Consider the following 21450-nt stretch of genomic DNA (forward strand, 5'->3'; position numbering starts at 1 on the left):
AATATTTTTCCTGCTGTGTCGTCAACGCGACGACTCGATTACAACGAGTATCTTATAAGCCGGGTGACACCGTCCGCCATAATTCTTCGCTGTTTCATATTGAAAAATTGTGTTTTATTTTACATAAAGTGTTTAAAAATTTTCCCTAACATTTATAAAACAATTTACGAGTGTATATTTTTAAAAACTTTTTTAAATTGTTAAAACTTCGTTTAAATCATAGATATATTGACATATCAAAAATATTGGCCACAAGAAAGCCAAAATAAAATTCATCACATGATGTTTATATTATTCCAGTGAATACCCACTTGAATAAAATGTGTATGTGTGTGTAATGTATTCTTTTAATAATATTTTTATCTATAACGGACAATCAAAAACCGTGAAAAAACGCGCGCATAAGAATGTTTTTCGATTCAATTATTTTACCATGTACCCGTCTTTCCCTGCGGCCACGACTAGACATGGCCTTTGTGTCTGGCGGTATAGTCGTTCCGATCGCCGAGGAACTAAACACATTCTTCATACCTACGAAGAGCACGGCCAGACCAACGTATGTATTATCTTAGCCTCGGGCACAATATATGTATATAAACAACTTTAGCCTATATATAGGTATTTATAATATCTCGTCAATGCCAGATTCTCTTGATATATGTATACTAATCGTTAAATATCTGAAATTATTTTGATAACAAATATTTTTAATTTTACCTAAATCTAAAGAAAAAAATTTTGAGGAAGATGTGAGAAACACGTGAAAATAAGTGTGCTTAAAAAACTTCTCGTAGAATTTTCGCTATACATTAAATCTCTAAATAAAGATGAGAGTTAATGAATATAACATAAAATTGTAATTAAATCGCTGTGACAACAATTCTCGTCAAAAGCGTTCATATTTTTTAATATTAGAAAAAACCTGTCCTTTAATTAATTGATCGAAATACTAACAAGGACGTATATATAAGATATTTCAAAGTTAATCGATCAAACTTTGCCAGTTCTATGAGTAGAAACAAGAAAAAAATGTTATTTAAGCATTAATCCGGAAATGCTTTATTAAGATGTTATGACGAAGATATTAAATATGAATAGCGGATTTGCTATTAATATTATATATTACAATGTAAGAGGGAATTTTTTCTTTTTATCTATTCATAAAACAGTGATGAAGTTTGATCGTTCAACTTTGAAACACTCAGTATACATGGGGAATTCGCGATCGCTAACAGTAACTTCTACGGTATGAAATTTGCAAAACGGCGAGATATAGCATACGGCCGTGTTGTTGGCTGTATATAAAGTCGGGCTAGCTCACGAATCGTACATGCGAACAGCTCGTTCATCAAATTGAGAAACCTGGCGGAGGCAACCGCTGGCGACGCGACGTACCTACCGATCAGTACCTCAACGCCTCGGCGCGCGTTACGCTTATGCTCACGCATATTCACCTGCTTATTTTTTCCTCATTATAATACCTAGACGCGAAGAATTCATACGTAACTCCTTATGAAGGTTATGACTATTAAGATGTATCTTAGCATCTATGTAAAATTGTAATAAGCTAGATACAATAGTAAAGTAAAATTGAACTATGTATCGGAGGAAATAAAAATAGACTGATTATATATTCCTCTTTACAATGAGGAATTACACATTAGCTTTTTTTAGCTCGCGAAATTTGCTTGATATCTGTTCAAGTAATCGGATCTTTCGTTCCATTGGGAATCGATCAAACAATTTCGGTAATTCCGTTTCAACTGTACGCACTCTCTATCTAAAATTAAAGCTGGATATATTTTTACGTCGAATTGTTTAAACTATATTTAATCGCACAGCTTATTCAAATATTTTATAATTATTTTATTACTTATAAAAACGACATAGATTGAATAATAAAAAGCGAAATTTAAATAATAATAACAACAATAATAATAACAAGCTTACTGAAAGTCCTTCGAGAAGCACCATGCGGGTTAAAATTACTAGTTACGAGAGGAAGAAGCGAGACGTGGGACAAGACGCGAGCGATACGATCGATCAAAGATTATACCTTAAGTCGGCCGCTACGTATAACGCGAATAGCGTGATTGGTCGCAAGGCGATGCTTAAATTAAAATGCGAAAGGTACGCAAGAGATGTACATATCGTGTACGTATATACATTGATACCGTCTTGGCTGATGGCGCCGCGGTTGTACTTTAAAATTAGTCTACCTCACTGAGTACAACGTTAATTTCTCGATCGGTCGACTCGCGATTACATCGCAATGATCATGAAAATTATTTGCGCTAATCGCTCATATGATGTTGATGTTTCTGCTTTATATTTTTACGCGTCTGTTCAATCGTACATAATTGTTTAATGCCAGTTTAGTGAAGGAAAGTGGGAAATTAAAACACAGAAAGACAAGAAAATCGAAGAATTATACGCGATTAAATATTATAATGAGTACAATAATTTTGGCAATAATTGCAATCCAGTAGAATAAACACATTTATCCACGTAAAACGATGATGCGAATATTCTTAATAAAATCAATTAATAATTGCAAAGAAAAGACATAGATCCGTACAAACTTTATTTATTATTATGACCAAACTATTTGGAACTTATACTTAGATTTTTTACTTGTATGTCGTTAATTAATTAATTCCAAATTTCCAGTGGTAAAAATTACGGATAAGCGTAAGATATATTTATAAAAAAAAAATAATAATGGCATTCATAAGGAAATATGGATAGGTATGAAACACACAAAGAATCGGAAAATAATAATTATAAAATAATATACCTAACGTATCATCTGTTTTCGACTTTTATATTCTGACACATTTGTATTCTTCAGACGTTCATTACTAAATATGAGATGTACGACGATGATATGTTACAAAAATATTTTTGCAACGAAAATGCCTCGAGGCTCACTTGCATTTTATTTCTACCTGCTTTCCCCTGCCATCGAAGAATGCACATTGCAACTAAAGAGCGTGCATTTTTAAGAAGACCCCAATGTTTTTTGGTTGAACAGTACGAAGGAGAGAGGCGGGCGTGGAGAAGGGAAAAAAGGGCGTAGTAAGTCATACGGAGAGGCTCGTACGTCATACTTCATCCGGGCCAACGGAGCAACACATGGAAAGGGCTCTCCCCGCACGTATACGAAGAACGCATTCACTCGGGCTGCCTCTTTAGGTCGCGACGCTCGATAGTGTGAGTTCCTATACGTTACGTGTGCCTGAATATTTCGTACACCTCTATACACATGGAGGAGAGAAACCCCGAACCACTTGATCACCGGTGTGCAACATGCACGCCTATACTCGACGCGTATCCGTCACATAATCCTTTAATAGAGTACGCAAAAATTGATTTTAAAATACGTGTTGTGGTACGCGAAGGTAAATTTGTATGGACGAACGCCCTTTTTCTATATCGTATTCTCTCCATCATATATTTCTCTTTTATATTTTTGATTGCACAGAAGAATAAAAAGAAATTATTCCAATAAAAAATGTTTCGATGGCAGTGAACTTAATATCTGCCATATATATATATATATAATTACAAGACTACATTATTTGTTTATTTTTAGTCGTTAAATACATTTATTTTTTAAAAATATAATGATGATGTATTAATAGATCGCATAAGAAAATACTCTGAATTTGTGTAAGGCAATGATCCGTTATTTGATCCGTATGTTTTCTGTTCGCGAAAAGGGAATCCTTACAACGGACGCACACGAAGATCGGAGCTGATCTTCGTCGATACGGGAGTAGAGCGCTGTGTTACCGGCAACCCTCGTAAAAGGCCATAGCGGCAAGCGTGGAGGTTCACAAGAAGGAGGGATAAACGAGTCGAGCCACGATTTCGTTGTCGTAAACGTCAAAGTTACGGTTACAGCGTTGTTCCTAGCTGCTTTATATTGAACGGGGTTGCTCCCCGAGGTACGTAACACCTACTCGCAGACGTCGTATTGTAGAAAGTAGCGCTACTACTCCTTTCCAACTCCGGGAGCGACGCAACGCGGGCACCACGTGGCTTTTACGCGGGAATCCAGTGAAGGAATTCAAGGTTCGTTGAGTACCTCTTTGGCCGTATCGCGCACAATTGAATAAAGCACTTGAGTGATATCATTTTCTTTTTGATTCGCACTATTACGGATTTATTGCGCTAAAATTAATTGAGTAGTATCATTGTTTTATATTTTCTTTTACTTTTCTAACAAAGATCATTATACTATTCACGTCAAATATAGTAAAATATCGTAAAATTAGATCATCTTTTTAGATAACGTTCCTTTAAGCGCGTCGGAAATAGAGGATGTAAATTTCAGAAACGGAAGCTACAGAGCTATCATTAATAGTAAGTCCATCGGACATATTTATCTTGATTAATACTCCTCTATCAGGTTATCGCGCGACCCTTAATGTGACTTTAAAAAGGACCATTTTTCAGATCTGCACCGTAAAAGAGGCTCTCTCTCAATGGGCTTGAATGAAGAGATGCCTAAATAGCACCCCAGCCTCTCTATCGTTGCGCCCTCTAATTACCCTGTAGACGCAGTCAACCCCTCAATGAGAAGTGATAAATATTGTTCGCGTTTGGGTGTATCCTGAGAAAGTGATCCAGCTCTATAAAAGAAGATATATTTCTCATTGCTATTGGTAAGTTCGCTTATAGAAGATTTTTACTTATAGAAAAATTATGTTATTCTTAACTTATAATTCTTCTATAAATTTTTCATCTCTTGCGTGCAATTTTATCGAAAGATAAAAAGTAGATAAATAAAAGAGGAGATCATCTTAAGAAATTAATTGTTCATTATGAAAAGAAACGGTAACTTTCTAAATAACATTTTTATATAATTTACGAAACATATGTCCATTTATAAAAACAGGATAACGTGCAACAATATGTATGAAAATTATATTCTTCATGAAGAACAACTTGTTGCAAATGTAATAGATGTGTTCTTTTAATAGCAGATAACAGTAAGATACAGACATAGGCGCCATGCTTATATAGGCGCTTTCGCATTTATATAATATAAATTAGACATCGCTCGCACAATCGTTGTACAACACACTTACGATATACACAGATACAATTAAAAGTGCGATAAATTAAGCGACAGATGCAGTATTTCATACTTGCATGCATTCTAGGTATATAATTACCGTTGCCAAGAAGAGAGAGAGAGAATATTTGAAGAAGGAACATAGAGAGACAGTGAGCACAAATGCTTATACATCAATTTTTAGCATTTTGCAATCGCTGTAAGCGATAAGATTTATAGTCTATTATTATTGTGTCATACAGTACAATTTTATTATTTTTAATTAATAATGCAGTTACATTCCATATCGTGTATTTTAAAAATGTTAATTAGAGAAATAATTTCTCTCTCTCTCTCTCTCCCTCTCTCTCCCTCTCACTCTCTTTCTCTCAAATGTACATATACATATAACGAATGTGTCAATGTTTTAGAAATCTTTCATATTCTTGTATATGTATTTATGTATCTTCTAATTTAACATGATTACTTGAAATATACGATATCACGGAGATTGCAGTAAATTAATTTCTTGCAATCGATAAATTTTCCTAAGCGTTAAATTGTACCAACAATATTGAAAAGAACTTGCTGGAAAGTGCGAAATGAGTCAACGACTTTCAATTCGCGAGTACATGGAACCTGTTATACGAGTATGCGGCCGATCAATTGCTTTTTCTCATTCCTGCGATTCTTTCCACTGCGTTCCATGCATCATCAAGGCAATTTGCAACCCGTAATCAATGATCCAAAACATCTAATTGGTTCAAAGATAAATGTGATCGAGAGTTGTTTCTTTATATTTAAATAGATGAAGAACGCGCAAGATATACACACATACATACATAGAGTACTATTTTAAGCTTCCTCAGCGACTTAATTTGCACATTGTTAATTTACAAAATAAGAGATAATAAAGATATCAAGTTGGCAATATAAAATGTGTATGCATGTAATTGATTATATTAAAAATCATATTTTTTATAAAAAATAACACATTGTGTGTATATAAGATTATAGAATTCATTGAATAATATCTGATGCCTCTTAAAATAATTTCTTTCTGTACATGCATAAAATGTCTTGTATAATAGTATAATCGAAGATGAAGAAAAAAAAAGCTTGACTCTTAAACCGGACTGAAGAACGCGGGAAGGAGATTCCCGCCGACGAAAATTAAGCGGCTTGGAGCAAAGAGAAAAGGAAAGAGATAGTAAAAAGAACTGCTAGCTAGGAATCTAGGATCTCAGCTGACCTGTGGTAAAGAAAGCACTCTGACCGAAAGTGCGATAGAACCCACGAGGCCTTGATGATTATATATCTACCAACGGCAAAGCAGAAGGTTATTCGGGAGTGTTTCTCCTTCTTTCTCTCTCTCTCTCTCTCTCTCTCTCTCTCTCTCTCTCGCAATGAAAAGGACAAAGACATCGCTAGAAACAGCTGACTACCGGAATTCGGGGTTCCGGTGGGGTGAGTACAGTGGGGAAGGCACTTGAACCCCCAATTGGACGAGGACTTCCCCATTATACCCAGCGTACCCAACGATTTTACACGCACTTGACTCCATTCTACCCATCTACCAGACATAATTTTGCCAAGGTACACGACCGATTTTCCACGACATAGCTCGCGCGCGTTGACATTGCATACGCGAAAATGAAAAATTCATAAAACTTACGAAAAGGAAGGGTAAGACCAGCAATTTAAAAGAAATTATATATGTATAGAATGTGGCGGTAACGATGGTACAATTGCAAACGGGCTGGTTTCCCGTGCAAAAGTACATCGAAAATAGAATGAAATTTTTTTATATGATTTTGTTTTCAAGAATATAAAATCGATAAAAATATATTTTCGTTTACTACATTTAACCATCGCGATATTTTCACAGAGACTACAAATTCAAAAATCGAGTAAAGATACTGAATTGTTCTCCTCGAAAAAACAGAATCTCGTGTAAAAAAATTTTATTCTACGCTTTATTTTTGCAAAGAAAAAAAAATCACTATCACGGTTAGGTTATATCATTTTGTGTATCTTGTATATATAAAAATAAATACTTATTGCATTTATTAGATTATCATTAAGTGATGATATTATTAATATATATGATAATATATTTAATTTACACATTCGGCAATTTATACTTAGAAAAATCGTTCGTTTAAAAGTGGATATTACAATTCATTAATTCTGAATAAGATAAGATAAGAGAGATATAATAAGATTCCAAAATACATATGTTAATTATACTAATAACATTTTAACGTTCAGTTCTGTTATTTTTTTGCCAATTTTTTTGTTGCTATATATTTATTCGACCAAAAGACAATGGCAATGGAATGCTTTTAGTTTGTCAACGATTATAAATCTGTGATCTCGGGTTTCACGATGGACATGTGTCGTATTTCAAAATGACGTACAAATAGACTTCGCGAAAAATTTCATCGCGTTCGAATGTAGTGGTGTCATGATAAGCTATATTCGTCGAGCAGGACATATCTACACCTTCCGCTTTTTTTATACACGAAGGGACGATGAAATAACTCATCTTGTTTACGCGCGATATAAAATTTTTCATCCATTCGAATTTTTCATCCGTTCGCGATGCATACGAAACATTCTATTCTATAATCTCGTTCTACACGACTTGTAGGTAATTTGATCGCGTGGAAGCAATTTTAACAATTTAGTCCGGTATAACCAGACGGGCAAGCCTGATCCACCACGCCTTCCCGACCACGTGGCTCCCCACATTTCCCCTAACCATAGCGGCTCCTATATTTCATCGCGGCTGTTACGATAATAGTCGTATAAGAGAGCATTTATGAATGCAAACTCACCTGCTATAGCCATCCAGGGATAGAAGGTATGGTTGGCAGTAGGTTGCTGATGTAGTTGCGTGGCGACCGGTTGACTCGCGGACGAGTTTAAACTGCAGGTGTTCCAGGACGATGTGAGGGATCTTGACGAACTGTTGTTACCGGGACTCGATGCCGGATCGCCGCCTACAAGGCCACCGTAGCTACTGACCCTCGTACTCTCCGGAGTACACGCGGAAGGACGTACGACCGAATTACTCTGGCTGTTCGCTCCCGAGGTCGCTGACTGCCAAACGTCCTTGACCGCTGCAGCTGCCATGACCGCGGCATAACCATTTTGATGTGTTGACGTTTGATCTTGTTGTTTACAGTCTTTCGTCGCCGTTGTTGAATACGAGGATGTGGTGTGACCGGTTGCTTCGGGTGTCGTCGAATAAAGCTTGCAGGCCGTCGCAACGCTCGCGTCATACGGTGAATCTTGAGGTGGTCTCGTGTTGCTTCCACCGCCAGGGTGTATCCCTAACGAAGAGGATGCATGATGGTGATGCTGCGCTGAGGCGTAATGCGACATACCTAATCCGAGTGGAAAGCTTCGATACGCCGCAGTAGCTGGATCATGATGTTGACTCGCCGCTCCTGTTTGATGATGGTGGCTTCCGTAGAAGCCGCCTGCGGTCTGTTCAAAGTACGAGTTCATTATCCCGGGTATTTTGAATCACTTGCACTAAAACACCGGCACTCAAAAAAAGAGACAGCGGAAAAGTAAATCAAGGTTCGAGCGGGCTTACATGGAGCGCGCGCGGCTAGTCAAATTTCACTAGTCCGATTTGTTATAATCTCGTGTCACACCAACGTCTTCGTATTGAATGAAAGTTAATAAAATCTCTGATCTTGTACCACGTTACCGAGTTGCTACGATATTTATATAGATATAAATGCTTAAAAGAGCGATACGCTGTAGTATTCGACGCGAGCGGTGACAGATTAGAATGTTGACAAGGGGTAAATAAACGAGGGGTATTTAATCGTTTTAAGTGGCTATAAAAGTCATCGACAGGTATAGCCGGTTATATACCGAGAGTGTCAATGTTAGTAGGCCGTAGGAGTGTAATTCAGAATGGGTTTCATGACAGTGGCGGGGACTTTTATCGTCTTGTTATGGTTACCGCTACGCGACGAGCAAAGCATAAAACGGTGGTTTGAACTGTGGAAACGGGCGATGATCGTTAAGCCGTTACGATGTAATAAACTTGAGTAATAAGACGGGCTATAAAATTGCCTGCGGGTTTCTCTACCGCGTGCGCGCCGGACGACGGTTCGGTCAGCCGGCACGCGACAACCACCCTCGCGGGGCGGTTCTCTCTTTTTCTTTTGAAATATACAATTCGCGCGATCGGTCAAGTCAGGTCAAGGCCTGTTTTGAGTTCAAGCCGGCCAATCTGTCACGAGAGATGTCAGGGGGTGGACTTCGCCAGTTCCGCACTGCACTAGCACTTGTCGTATTGTGACTTCGCTGATGACTGTGAGAGTCCGAGTCTAGAGAACGATGGAGATTGTAACGAATCACGGTATGCCAGTGCGGTGGTCCACGGCACACTACCGCTTTTCTCGCGCCCCGTGTACCGCCACTCTGTACCGTCGTCCGTCTCTTGCTCGCTCGTTCACCTCGTTTCGTCTCTCTTCCTCGTAGTTCGACTTCTCTCGCGTTCTCTCTCCCGAGCTTCCTTCTCCGTTCTGCCAACCGTCGTCCCTCCTCGCACTCTCTCTCTCTCTCTCTATCTTCCTCTCGCTCTATCACGATCGCTCCTTCCCATTCGTGCGGTTATCGCTTCTCACTCGCGCGTACTCTTCCTCCGGAGTACTACGTCCTAACGGAGATCGCAGTGTGCTATCATTCCTCTTTGTCTCTCGCATACCATCCCCCTCCTGGTGCGAGCTTCCTCGCTCTGTCTATCGTCGTTGTTGTCCCCCTCTTTCCACCCCCAATGTTTCCCCCCCACAATTGCTTTCTCACCCTCCGATTCTGTCTCGCTCCACCTCTCGACGATATTCATCCTCTCCCTTCCATTCGATCTATCCTCTCCCTCTTTCTCGCGATACGATTCCTCAGTGCCCCCTATCGAGCGTTCCAGTAACTCAACGACGTACCGCCAGATTAAATTCGTACTCGTTCGCCGTGCGCGTCACGTTTGAGGCGCGCGAGCAGATAAGACAGCGCGAAGAAAGGAAGAGGAAAGAAATGTTGGTCGCGACGCGAAAGAAAGGGAAGAGATGAGATGGGAAACAGAGAGGGATGAGGACGCGCAAAGAGACACAAACGGATAAGAAGGTACGGAAGAGAGAAAGAGAGAAAGGAAGAGAGAGAAGGGAATAAAGAGGAAAAGAAAGAACGTTATGCACAATTGTAACAGCTAAGAGCGAGACGAAGCAGAGCGAGCGCCGTCGCCACAGACACTCAGGTGAAGAGGGAGAACGCGTCGCTAAGGGAGGAGGTTATACTTAAGGACCAATCAGAATTGAATTCGTCACGAATACCGTTCCGCTACGGCACGAAAGTTCCTACGCCGTGCGAAAGTAGTTCCAAGTCGGAATGACGCCCATGAGCTGCTAGGCGCCGCCCAACTGATCCCCCACCGCTACAGAAAGCACGGGATACAGCGTGCTCGCTGTACCTACGCTGCGAGGAAAAGAGATGGGGAGAAACCATGCGGCACGCGCGATCACGCAATGCTTCTTGCCGTCTCTTTCTCTCCTCTCTGCTCGTTCGTGGGGATACGTGCACCGCCACCTTTGAGTCCCGTAACGAACTAACCTTGCCAGATCCATTCAGACATTCAAACGACCAACATCAACGAGCTACCTTGCGATTATCGTTATTGCGGTAGCGACATCGTAAATCCGCTATGATGTAGGATACTACTTAATCGACAAGTTGTATATAGAGAGGGAAAACAAGTATACACAGAGGAACAAAGAGCATGCAAGACACTTGGATCATATTTGAGAGATCTTATTATAGATGTAACCGAGCTTGAAGCCGGGACCCAATGAATCTGACATGATGAGTGTAAATGATAAGGAAATGTCATGGTGAACGTGCCTTTTACGAGACACAAGTTTTACGAATCAATTAAACAATTATCGCACAATTAAAATGTTGTTTAATGAATCTTCGCGAAGTTGTGGTTTTTTTAGCGACAGATGCAGTATTTCATACTTGCATGCATTCTAGGTATATAATTACCGTTGCCAAGAAGAGAGAGAGAGAATATTTGAAGAAGGAACATAGAGAGACAGTGAGCACAAATGCTTATACATCAATTTTTAGCATTTTGCAATCGCTGTAAGCGATAAGATTTATAGTCTATTATTATTGTGTCATACAGTACAATTTATATTATTTTTAATTCTAATGCAGTTACATTCCATATCGTGTATTTTAAAAATGTTAATTAGAGAAATAATTTCTCTCTCTCTCTCTCTCCCTCTCTCTCCCTCTCACTCTCTTTCTCTCAAATGTACATATACATATAACGAATGTGTCAATGTTTTAGAAATCTTTCATATTCTTGTATATGTATTTATGTATCTTCTAATTTAACATGATTACTTGAAATATACGATATCACGGAGATTGCAGTAAATTAATTTCTTGCAATCGATAAATTTTCCTAAGCGTTAAATTGTACCAACAATATTGAAAAGAACTTGCTGGAAAGTGCGAAATGAGTCAACGACTTTCAATTCGCGAGTACATGGAACCTGTTATACGAGTATGCGGCCGATCAATTGCTTTTTCTCATTCCTGCGATTCTTTCCACTGCGTTCCATGCATCATCAAGGCAATTTGCAACCCGTAATCAATGATCCAAAACATCTAATTGGTTCAAAGATAAATGTGATCGAGAGTTGTTTCTTTATATTTAAATAGATGAAGAACGCGCAAGATATACACACATACATACATAGAGTACTATTTTAAGCTTCCTCAGCGACTTAATTTGCACATTGTTAATTTACAAAATAAGAGATAATAAAGATATCAAGTTGGCAATATAAAATGTGTATGCATGTAATTGATTATATTAAAAATCATATTTTTTATAAAAAATAACACATTGTGTGTATATAAGATTATAGAATTCATTGAATAATATCTGATGCCTCTTAAAATAATTTCTTTCTGTACATGCATAAAATGTCTTGTATAATAGTATAATCGAAGATGAAGAAAAAAAAAGCTTGACTCTTAAACCGGACTGAAGAACGCGGGAAGGAGATTCCCGCCGACGAAAATTAAGCGGCTTGGAGCAAAGAGAAAAGGAAAGAGATAGTAAAAAGAACTGCTAGCTAGGAATCTAGGATCTCAGCTGACCTGTGGTAAAGAAAGCACTCTGACCGAAAGTGCGATAGAACCCACGAGGCCTTGATGATTATATATCTACCAACGGCAAAGCAGAAGGTTATTCGGGAGTGTTTCTCCTTCTTTCTCTCTCTCTCTCTCTCTCTCGCAATGAAAAGGACAAAGACATCGCTAGAAACAGCTGACTACCGGAATTCGGGGTTCCGGTGGGGTGAGTACAGTGGGGAAGGCACTTGAACCCCCAATTGGACGAGGACTTCCCCATTATACCCAGCGTACCCAACGATTTTACACGCACTTGACTCCATTCTACCCATCTACCAGACATAATTTTGCCAAGGTACACGACCGATTTTCCACGACATAGCTCGCGCGCGTTGACATTGCATACGCGAAAATGAAAAATTCATAAAACTTACGAAAAGGAAGGGTAAGACCAGCAATTTAAAAGAAATTATATATGTATAGAATGTGGCGGTAACGATGGTACAATTGCAAACGGGCTGGTTTCCCGTGCAAAAGTACATCGAAAATAGAATGAAATTTTTTTATATGATTTTGTTTTCAAGAATATAAAATCGATAAAAATATATTTTCGTTTACTACATTTAACCATCGCGATATTTTCACAGAGACTACAAATTCAAAAATCGAGTAAAGATACTGAATTGTTCTCCTCGAAAAAACAGAATCTCGTGTAAAAAAATTTTATTCTACGCTTTATTTTTGCAAAGAAAAAAAAATCACTATCACGGTTAGGTTATATCACTTTGTGTATCTTGTATATATAAAAATAAATACTTATTGCATTTATTAGATTATCATTAAGTGATGATATTATTAATATATATGATAATATATTTAATTTACACATTCGGCAATTTATACTTAGAAAAATCGTTCGTTTAAAAGTGGATATTACAATTCATTAATTCTGAATAAGATAAGATAAGAGAGATATAATAAGATTCCAAAATACATATGTTAATTATACTAATAACATTTTAACGTTCAGTTCTGTTATTTTTTTGCCAATTTTTTTGTTGCTATATATTTATTCGACCAAAAGACAATGGCAATGGAATGCTTTTAGTTTGTCAACGATTATAAATCTGTGATCTCGGGTTTCACGATGGACATGTGTCGTATTTCAAAATGACGTACAAATAGACTTCGCGAAAAATTTCATCGCGTTCGAATGTAGTGGTGTCATGATAAGCTATATTCGTCGAGCAGGACATATCTACACCTTCCGCTTTTTTTATACACGAAGGGACGATGAAATAACTCATCTTGTTTACGCGCGATATAAAATTTTTCATCCATTCGAATTTTTCATCCGTTCGCGATGCATACGAAACATTCTATTCTATAATCTCGTTCTACACGACTTGTAGGTAATTTGATCGCGTGGAAGCAATTTTAACAATTTAGTCCGGTATAACCAGACGGGCAAGCCTGATCCACCACGCCTTCCCGACCACGTGGCTCCCCACATTTCCCCTAACCATAGCGGCTCCTATATTTCATCGCGGCTGTTACGATAATAGTCGTATAAGAGAGCATTTATGAATGCAAACTCACCTGCTATAGCCATCCAGGGATAGAAGGTATGGTTGGCAGTAGGTTGCTGATGTAGTTGCGTGGCGACCGGTTGACTCGCGGACGAGTTTAAACTGCAGGTGTTCCAGGACGATGTGAGGGATCTTGACGAACTGTTGTTACCGGGACTCGATGCCGGATCGCCGCCTACAAGGCCACCGTAGCTACTGACCCTCGTACTCTCCGGAGTACACGCGGAAGGACGTACGACCGAATTACTCTGGCTGTTCGCTCCCGAGGTCGCTGACTGCCAAACGTCCTTGACCGCTGCAGCTGCCATGACCGCGGCATAACCATTTTGATGTGTTGACGTTTGATCTTGTTGTTTACAGTCTTTCGTCGCCGTTGTTGAATACGAGGATGTGGTGTGACCGGTTGCTTCGGGTGTCGTCGAATAAAGCTTGCAGGCCGTCGCAACGCTCGCGTCATACGGTGAATCTTGAGGTGGTCTCGTGTTGCTTCCACCGCCAGGGTGTATCCCTAACGAAGAGGATGCATGATGGTGATGCTGCGCTGAGGCGTAATGCGACATACCTAATCCGAGTGGAAAGCTTCGATACGCCGCAGTAGCTGGATCATGATGTTGACTCGCCGCTCCTGTTTGATGATGGTGGCTTCCGTAGAAGCCGCCTGCGGTCTGTTCAAAGTACGAGTTCATTATCCCGGGTATTTTGAATCACTTGCACTAAAACACCGGCACTCAAAAAAAGAGACAGCGGAAAAGTAAATCAAGGTTCGAGCGGGCTTACATGGAGCGCGCGCGGCTAGTCAAATTTCACTAGTCCGATTTGTTATAATCTCGTGTCACACCAACGTCTTCGTATTGAATGAAAGTTAATAAAATCTCTGATCTTGTACCACGTTACCGAGTTGCTACGATATTTATATAGATATAAATGCTTAAAAGAGCGATACGCTGTAGTATTCGACGCGAGCGGTGACAGATTAGAATGTTGACAAGGGGTAAATAAACGAGGGGTATTTAATCGTTTTAAGTGGCTATAAAAGTCATCGACAGGTATAGCCGGTTATATACCGAGAGTGTCAATGTTAGTAGGCCGTAGGAGTGTAATTCAGAATGGGTTTCATGACAGTGGCGGGGACTTTTATCGTCTTGTTATGGTTACCGCTACGCGACGAGCAAAGCATAAAACGGTGGTTTGAACTGTGGAAACGGGCGATGATCGTTAAGCCGTTACGATGTAATAAACTTGAGTAATAAGACGGGCTATAAAATTGCCTGCGGGTTTCTCTACCGCGTGCGCGCCGGACGACGGTTCGGTCAGCCGGCACGCGACAACCACCCTCGCGGGGCGGTTCTCTCTTTTTCTTTTGAAATATACAATTCGCGCGATCGGTCAAGTCAGGTCAAGGCCTGTTTTGAGTTCAAGCCGGCCAATCTGTCACGAGAGATGTCAGGGGGTGGACTTCGCCAGTTCCGCACTGCACTAGCACTTGTCGTATTGTGACTTCGCTGATGACTGTGAGAGTCCGAGTCTAGAGAACGATGGAGATTGTAACGAATCACGGTATGCCAGTGCGGTGGTCCACGGCACACTACCGCTTTTCTCGCGCCCCGTGTACCGCCACTCTGTACCGTCGTCCGTCTCTTGCTCGCTCGTTCACCTCGTTTCGTCTCTCTTCCTCGTAGTTCGACTTCTCTCGCGTTCTCTCTCCCGAGCTTCCTTCTCCGTTCTGCCAACCATCGTCCCTCCTCGCACTCTCTCTCTCTCTCTCTATCTTCCTCTCGCTCTATCACGATCGCTCCTTCCCATTCGTGCGGTTATCGCTTCTCACTCGCGCGTACTCTTCCTCCGGAGTACTACGTCCTAACGGAGATCGCAGTGTGCTATCATTCCTCTTTGTCTCTCGCATACCATCCCCCTCCTGGTGCGAGCTTCCTCGCTCTGTCTATCGTCGTTGTTGTCCCCCTCTTTCCACCCCCAATGTTTCCCCCCCACAATTGCTTTCTCACCCTCCGATTCTGTCTCGCTCCACCTCTCGACGATATTCATCCTCTCCCTTCCATTCGATCTATCCTCTCCCTCTTTCTCGCGATACGATTCCTCAGTGCCCCCTATCGAGCGTTCCAGTAACTCAACGACGTACCGCCAGATTAAATTCGTACTCGTTCGCCGTGCGCGTCACGTTTGAGGCGCGCGAGCAGATAAGACAGCGCGAAGAAAGGAAGAGGAAAGAAATGTTGGTCGCGACGCGAAAGAAAGGGAAGAGATGAGATGGGAAACAGAGAGGGATGAGGACGCGCAAAGAGACACAAACGGATAAGAAGGTACGGAAGAGAGAAAGAGAGAAAGGAAGAGAGAGAAGGGAATAAAGAGGAAAAGAAAGAACGTTATGCACAATTGTAACAGCTAAGAGCGAGACGAAGCAGAGCGAGCGCCGTCGCCACAGACACTCAGGTGAAGAGGGAGAACGCGTCGCTAAGGGAGGAGGTTATACTTAAGGACCAATCAGAATTGAATTCGTCACGAATACCGTTCCGCTACGGCACGAAAGTTCCTACGCCGTGCGAAAGTAGTTCCAAGTCGGAATGACGCCCATGAGCTGCTAGGCGCCGCCCAACTGATCCCCCACCGCTACAGAAAGCACGGGATACAGCGTGCTCGCTGTACCTACGCTGCGAGGAAAAGAGATGGGGAGAAACCATGCGGCACGCGCGATCACGCAATGCTTCTTGCCGTCTCTTTCTCTCCTCTCTGCTCGTTCGTGGGGATACGTGCACCGCCACCTTTGAGTCCCGTAACGAACTAACCTTGCCAGATCCATTCAGACATTCAAACGACCAACATCAACGAGCTACCTTGCGATTATCGTTATTGCGGTAGCGACATCGTAAATCCGCTATGATGTAGGATACTACTTAATCGACAAGTTGTATATAGAGAGGGAAAACAAGTATACACAGAGGAACAAAGAGCATGCAAGACACTTGGATCATATTTGAGAGATCTTATTATAGATGTAACCGAGCTTGAAGCCGGGACCCAATGAATCTGACATGATGAGTGTAAATGATAAGGAAATGTCATGGTGAACGTGCCTTTTACGAGACACAAGTTTTACGAATCAATTAAACAATTATCGCACAATTAAAATGTCGTAAAATGAAGCTCCGCGAAGCTGTGGCTGTCGAGTAAGCAGTTCTCTCCACGGCTTTAGAATATCGGGAGTGTTTATTGGGATGTAAACGTCGCTGGATTATCGTTCCCGCGATTCACACCTCGTAAATTATTTCGTAACGAGCCGAGTAATGCCCATCATAAGCTGCTCTCCAGGGCTGACCCTAGTTATTTGCTTACTCGTTCTTGCCTCGCTCTCGCCATTAGGAACGCTTAGGGTATTAGCCACCTGCTTTGCTGTCGCAAAAATACGAACAAGTAAAAGATATTCTGAATCTCTGTCTTTTCAAATGTTTAAATTGAATTGAAATCGATACGAGAGCAAAATGCTTGGAGGAATGCATAAGTAAAACGATATGCTTGAACAATCTACGAAATATAATCAACGTTTTATATATATAAGTAATTAGATAATGACGACCCAACGCAGAGAGGAGGGGGAGGGGAGTTATATCTTTACCATATAGATATATCTTCTCATACATAAGCATCATCAATCGCTATGCTAAAGAAGATTTGTAAATCACATAAAAAAAGATTTATTAAGCTCCCCCTTAATTTGATGGCGCCGTTGATGAAGAGATCTGATGCAGTTTTCGCTTTTGCGAGAATCCGACAGGTGGTAACCCGTTTGCTTGAAAATCATGACGGCAATAAACTTCGGTTTTATGACCACTTGAACAGAATCGTAAAAGTCAGGGCCTTTAAGCTTATAGCGTATAGAAGGGCGCGTGTCGAATATGGTGGGGGCGTGAAGGAGGCCACCATGTGAATGGGGAAGGTGTATGAGGCCATATGGGTAGCCAAAAATGGGTCCTAAATACCTTCTTTAAAACGGAGCTCATACAAGAGTCTGTTAAGGAGAGATACCCGTTTTGTGTCAAGTACCGTCTTAGAAAACCAAAGTTTATAAATTCACCGAGAAAAGTCAATTATTCATTCGCGTTTTACATTTCGGTGATTTCTGCTATCACCAGTAGCTACACAGTGAAAGTAAACCATAAAGGGGTACGGATACAAATACACGTAGGTATCATCGTTAACTATCGATACCAAATCCATACGGATGATGGACGTTCATTCTACATGGACGATGGACCTCGAATAAAACCAAAGCAAAGATACGAGGAAGATTTCGAAGGGGGGATTAGGGGGCGTAGCTACAACATCGAGTCGAGAAGGTGAACACGAAAGCGAAGGGGCCATTGCACTCACGCGCGCGCGCCCAGCAAATCTGCGCTCTTGCTAAACCAGCACTCATTCTTCATCGCTCCGATGGTTTCGGCTCCTCTGGTTTCCTCCACATAGTTCAACGCACTGTTCGAGCTATCATTTTGATTGAATCTTCGTTCTTTATCAGTCATTTCGCGCACATTTCTATTTATTTAATCTGTCATGTCTCCTTTTTTCTCTCTTTCTGTTAAGAAATCATGCACAAATATTTAATCATAAACTAACGTCGGAATTTTAAGATAAATACTATTTTTGTCTTTATATTCACGCAAATCGAAGTTGATGGTAATCAAGGTATGAAATGCAAGCAACGATGAAAATAATGAACTGGACGTTTTTTCGGAATAGAAGATTATGCTTCGCATTCCACTATTTTTTTTTTTTTAATCAAGATGTTAAATGTAGTATCTGATACAAAGATAGTTTAAGGAACAAAAATTTTTCAATTATAATATTAGTTACACGAGAATTAAAATTTTAGCGATACGAGGGCTGCAGAATTATTGATGTAAAATATATATTATTGATATAATTTAATTTTTATTAATAATGCTTAATTAAAAAGTCATACAATAATTCTAAACGCATCGGCACTTTCCTGTAACAATAGTTTTTTTTTCAACTAGATATCATTCTTTGTGTGTGTATTGTCTAAAGTTTATAATCTAAGAAAAATCTTATTGATCAACACACTGCATATTGATCGGCAGCGCATCAGGAGCAAAGATAGGATCGCATAGTAAGGATCCGGAAGATGCTTCCTTTGCCATCTGGCGGTCTTTCTCAATATCACCTGGTTGCACAAAGCTTGCATCGAACTTTCTATAGTTCTTGCAGTCGATAGAAATTTTATAAAAATATATCGCTTTCTCTATCATATAAAAGTATATCGTCATATATTTTGGTTCCGTTATAAATTTAAATATAGGCTGATGTCACTGCTAAAGAACGAACGAAACAGCAGTTACTGTCAATTTTTGACGCATTTATAAATGTAGTGATTTTATGATAATGTATTTATAATTCATTAATTTTTTTAAATTAAATGTTAATAAATATAATTTCCTCAATGCATTAATAATTTAAAGTCATAAACGAGTTTTCTGCGAGACAAAAAAGAACAGCTATAAAACTATCGAGAACAAAACAAATTCATAATAAAAAGAAAAGAAGAGCGCGCGAGGACAGCTCGTATAACTCAAGAAAATAATTAACGGTCAATTTAATTAATACGTTCAAGAAATTTTTAATATGTTAAGCTTCAGAGTAATCTACCTTACCGGTTGGGAAACTCGTCCTACAGGTAGGGCAGGCGTTAAGGGATAGACGTTAGCAGAGACCCTTACATTTGAGGATTGCTGGACATTAGTACGTTGCGACAATATTTCGTTCGCAGTTACCGTAGATAACATCGGACAAAATTTCGCGATTGCTACTCGATACTCATACACGAATTTAATGGCATAATTGAAATCATTTTATCCTGTTTGAACATTGATATCCGAATAATCGATTGATAAAGAATAGATGCATATTAAATATTTTATTTCACGGAAAACTTAGACAATTATTATAAAAATCATTTTAAATAAAACTCAATTTATTGTAGAAATGTCTTGACAATCTTTTACTTATTTCTAATTGTTTCTTTTATTTTAAATAAACTTTTAAAAATGTTTTAATTTCAGAAAGAGTTATGCTTGTATGTAACTTCGTTAAAAAAATTTGTTATTAATACGCATTGATACACATGTGTATATGTATAAATAAAGTAGATTATTTCAAAGTTATTTATAGTGAACGATAAACGATGATTGATTATAAGAAAGAAACAATAAACAATAAAATAATTATATGCCATAAACAATTAATGATTACATAAAGACATAATTAATTAAAAGAAACGGCCGGTTAGTAAATAAACAATGTTCAAAAATAGACAAAGTGCGTTAATATGTCTAAATTGAAACATAAAACGAAATGAATGAGGCCGTAAATACTTAGAGTTAATAGTAGGGTGCGGATAAGTTATTGCTAGGGGATCGTTAATTATGCTAACATTGTAATGTACTATATCCTTGTAAAAAGCGACATTTGACGATTATGATATATACATTTAAAAAAGTTTACTTATAATCATATAACGGATTAATTCAGATCAACTGTGAATTTTGTGCATGTGCAATTGACATTTTTAATGATAAAATATGTGACATTCGATAATGATAGAAATACATATAATGTCGTATAGATGAACCAATACTGTCAAGATTGGAAAATATAACGCGTTACTTGTAACGCTTTTACCGTTACAGTTACTTTTTTTCGGTAACTGTAATAGTAACGCTATTACAAATTTCGTCTGTAATGTAAAAAGTAACTATATTACATTTTTCGCTAACGATTAATATCTTACCTTGTCATATTGAAGAGACGATGCTTCTTATTTTCCCATAAAATAGCAAGTTGAAGGAGCATCTCCAATCTGGAAAAGAATATACTTTGTAATATATGTGGAAAATACGTTAATAGAAAAAGAAAAAGAGAGAGAGAGAGAGAGAAAGAGAAAGAGAGAGAGAGAGAGAGAAAGTTCATTAGATTAAAAAACTTTTGTAATCATAATATTTCAAATTATATTACATGCACTTTAAAATTACTAAAAAATGTTTTCGAGTATTTATTAATAAAAAGTATACTCTAAAGCGATTAAAGATTCTATAAACGAATGGAAGTACGGAGAATACGAGATACACTCTCTAATGTACATATAAATGGGTGTATGAAAGCAGATGGCGTAATATTCTATGAATATCTGGACACTGGACGCGTTTACTTTGTATAAATGCAATCACCGAGGCTTCTGAATTCGCTGTTTGTATCAAATGAATAATGAATGCCTGATTCTGAGCCCTACGATAATATTCTGTTTGATAAGGACACTGATGCTCTTTGTGCTCTGACTAGTGCGACATTAAGATTGGAGAAGATCTCTTGACAGATGACCGTGCAACTCTTGTTGCGTCAGATTTCAACTTAATATAACATCTAATTTTTTCTGTTTCTCTTTCATGTACTTTTAAAATTCATTTTATTCATATATGAATGAAAAATATATGTGTGTTTGTGTGTGTATGTATATAAAATTGATGGAAACAAAATAAACATTTTATTCTTTACATATTTTATATATCTTGTACATATCTTTTTATATACACTAAGTTCTTCAAAAAC

General features: G+C 38.9%; 2 protein-coding genes and 1 long non-coding RNA gene across 3 annotated transcripts in view; 1 reads left to right on the forward strand and 2 right to left on the reverse strand.

Annotated features, from left to right (window-relative positions):
- Positions 1-9812, reverse strand: part of LOC115235612 (homeotic protein ultrabithorax-like) — a 92295-nt gene extending 82483 nt beyond the window's left edge. Inside the window, exon 1 of the mRNA XM_029807514.1 lies at positions 7903-9812. Coding sequence (XP_029663374.1) covers positions 7903-8578 — 676 coding nt within the window. The 5' untranslated portion in view covers positions 8579-9812. The remainder of the gene's footprint in view (positions 1-7902) is intronic.
- On the forward strand, positions 3041-4534 carry LOC115235614. The gene is made up of 4 exons (XR_003884062.1): positions 3041-3213; positions 3723-4077; positions 4294-4368; positions 4462-4534. It is a non-coding gene; the product is annotated as an uncharacterized LOC115235614 (long non-coding RNA).
- Positions 9284-15506, reverse strand: LOC115235618 (homeotic protein ultrabithorax-like). The gene is made up of 2 exons (XM_029807521.1): positions 13829-15506; positions 9284-9417 (listed from the first exon to the last, which is right to left on the reverse strand). The coding sequence occupies exons 1-2, from the start codon at positions 14502-14504 to the stop codon at positions 9284-9286; spliced, it is 810 nt and encodes a 269-aa protein (XP_029663381.1). The 5' UTR covers positions 14505-15506.
- Positions 15507-21450: the final 5944 nt, after the last annotated feature.

The sequence above is a fragment of the Formica exsecta genome, unplaced genomic scaffold (assembly GCF_003651465.1).
Source record: "Formica exsecta isolate Colony F162 unplaced genomic scaffold, ASM365146v1 scaffold228, whole genome shotgun sequence".
Lineage (NCBI taxonomy): Eukaryota > Metazoa > Arthropoda > Insecta > Hymenoptera > Formicidae > Formica > Formica exsecta.

What these genes read in the sequence shown, in the direction of transcription:
- LOC115235618 (XM_029807521.1), bottom strand. Translation starts at nt 14,504, where the DNA reads ATGAACTCGTACTTTGAACAGACCGCAGGCGGCTTCTACGGAAGCCAC. An exon ending in TCCCTGGATGGCTATAGCAG is followed by an intron (nt 9,418 to 13,828) that starts GTGAGTTTGCAT and finishes ATCGTTCTCTAG; the next exon opens with ACTCGGACTCTCACAGTCAT.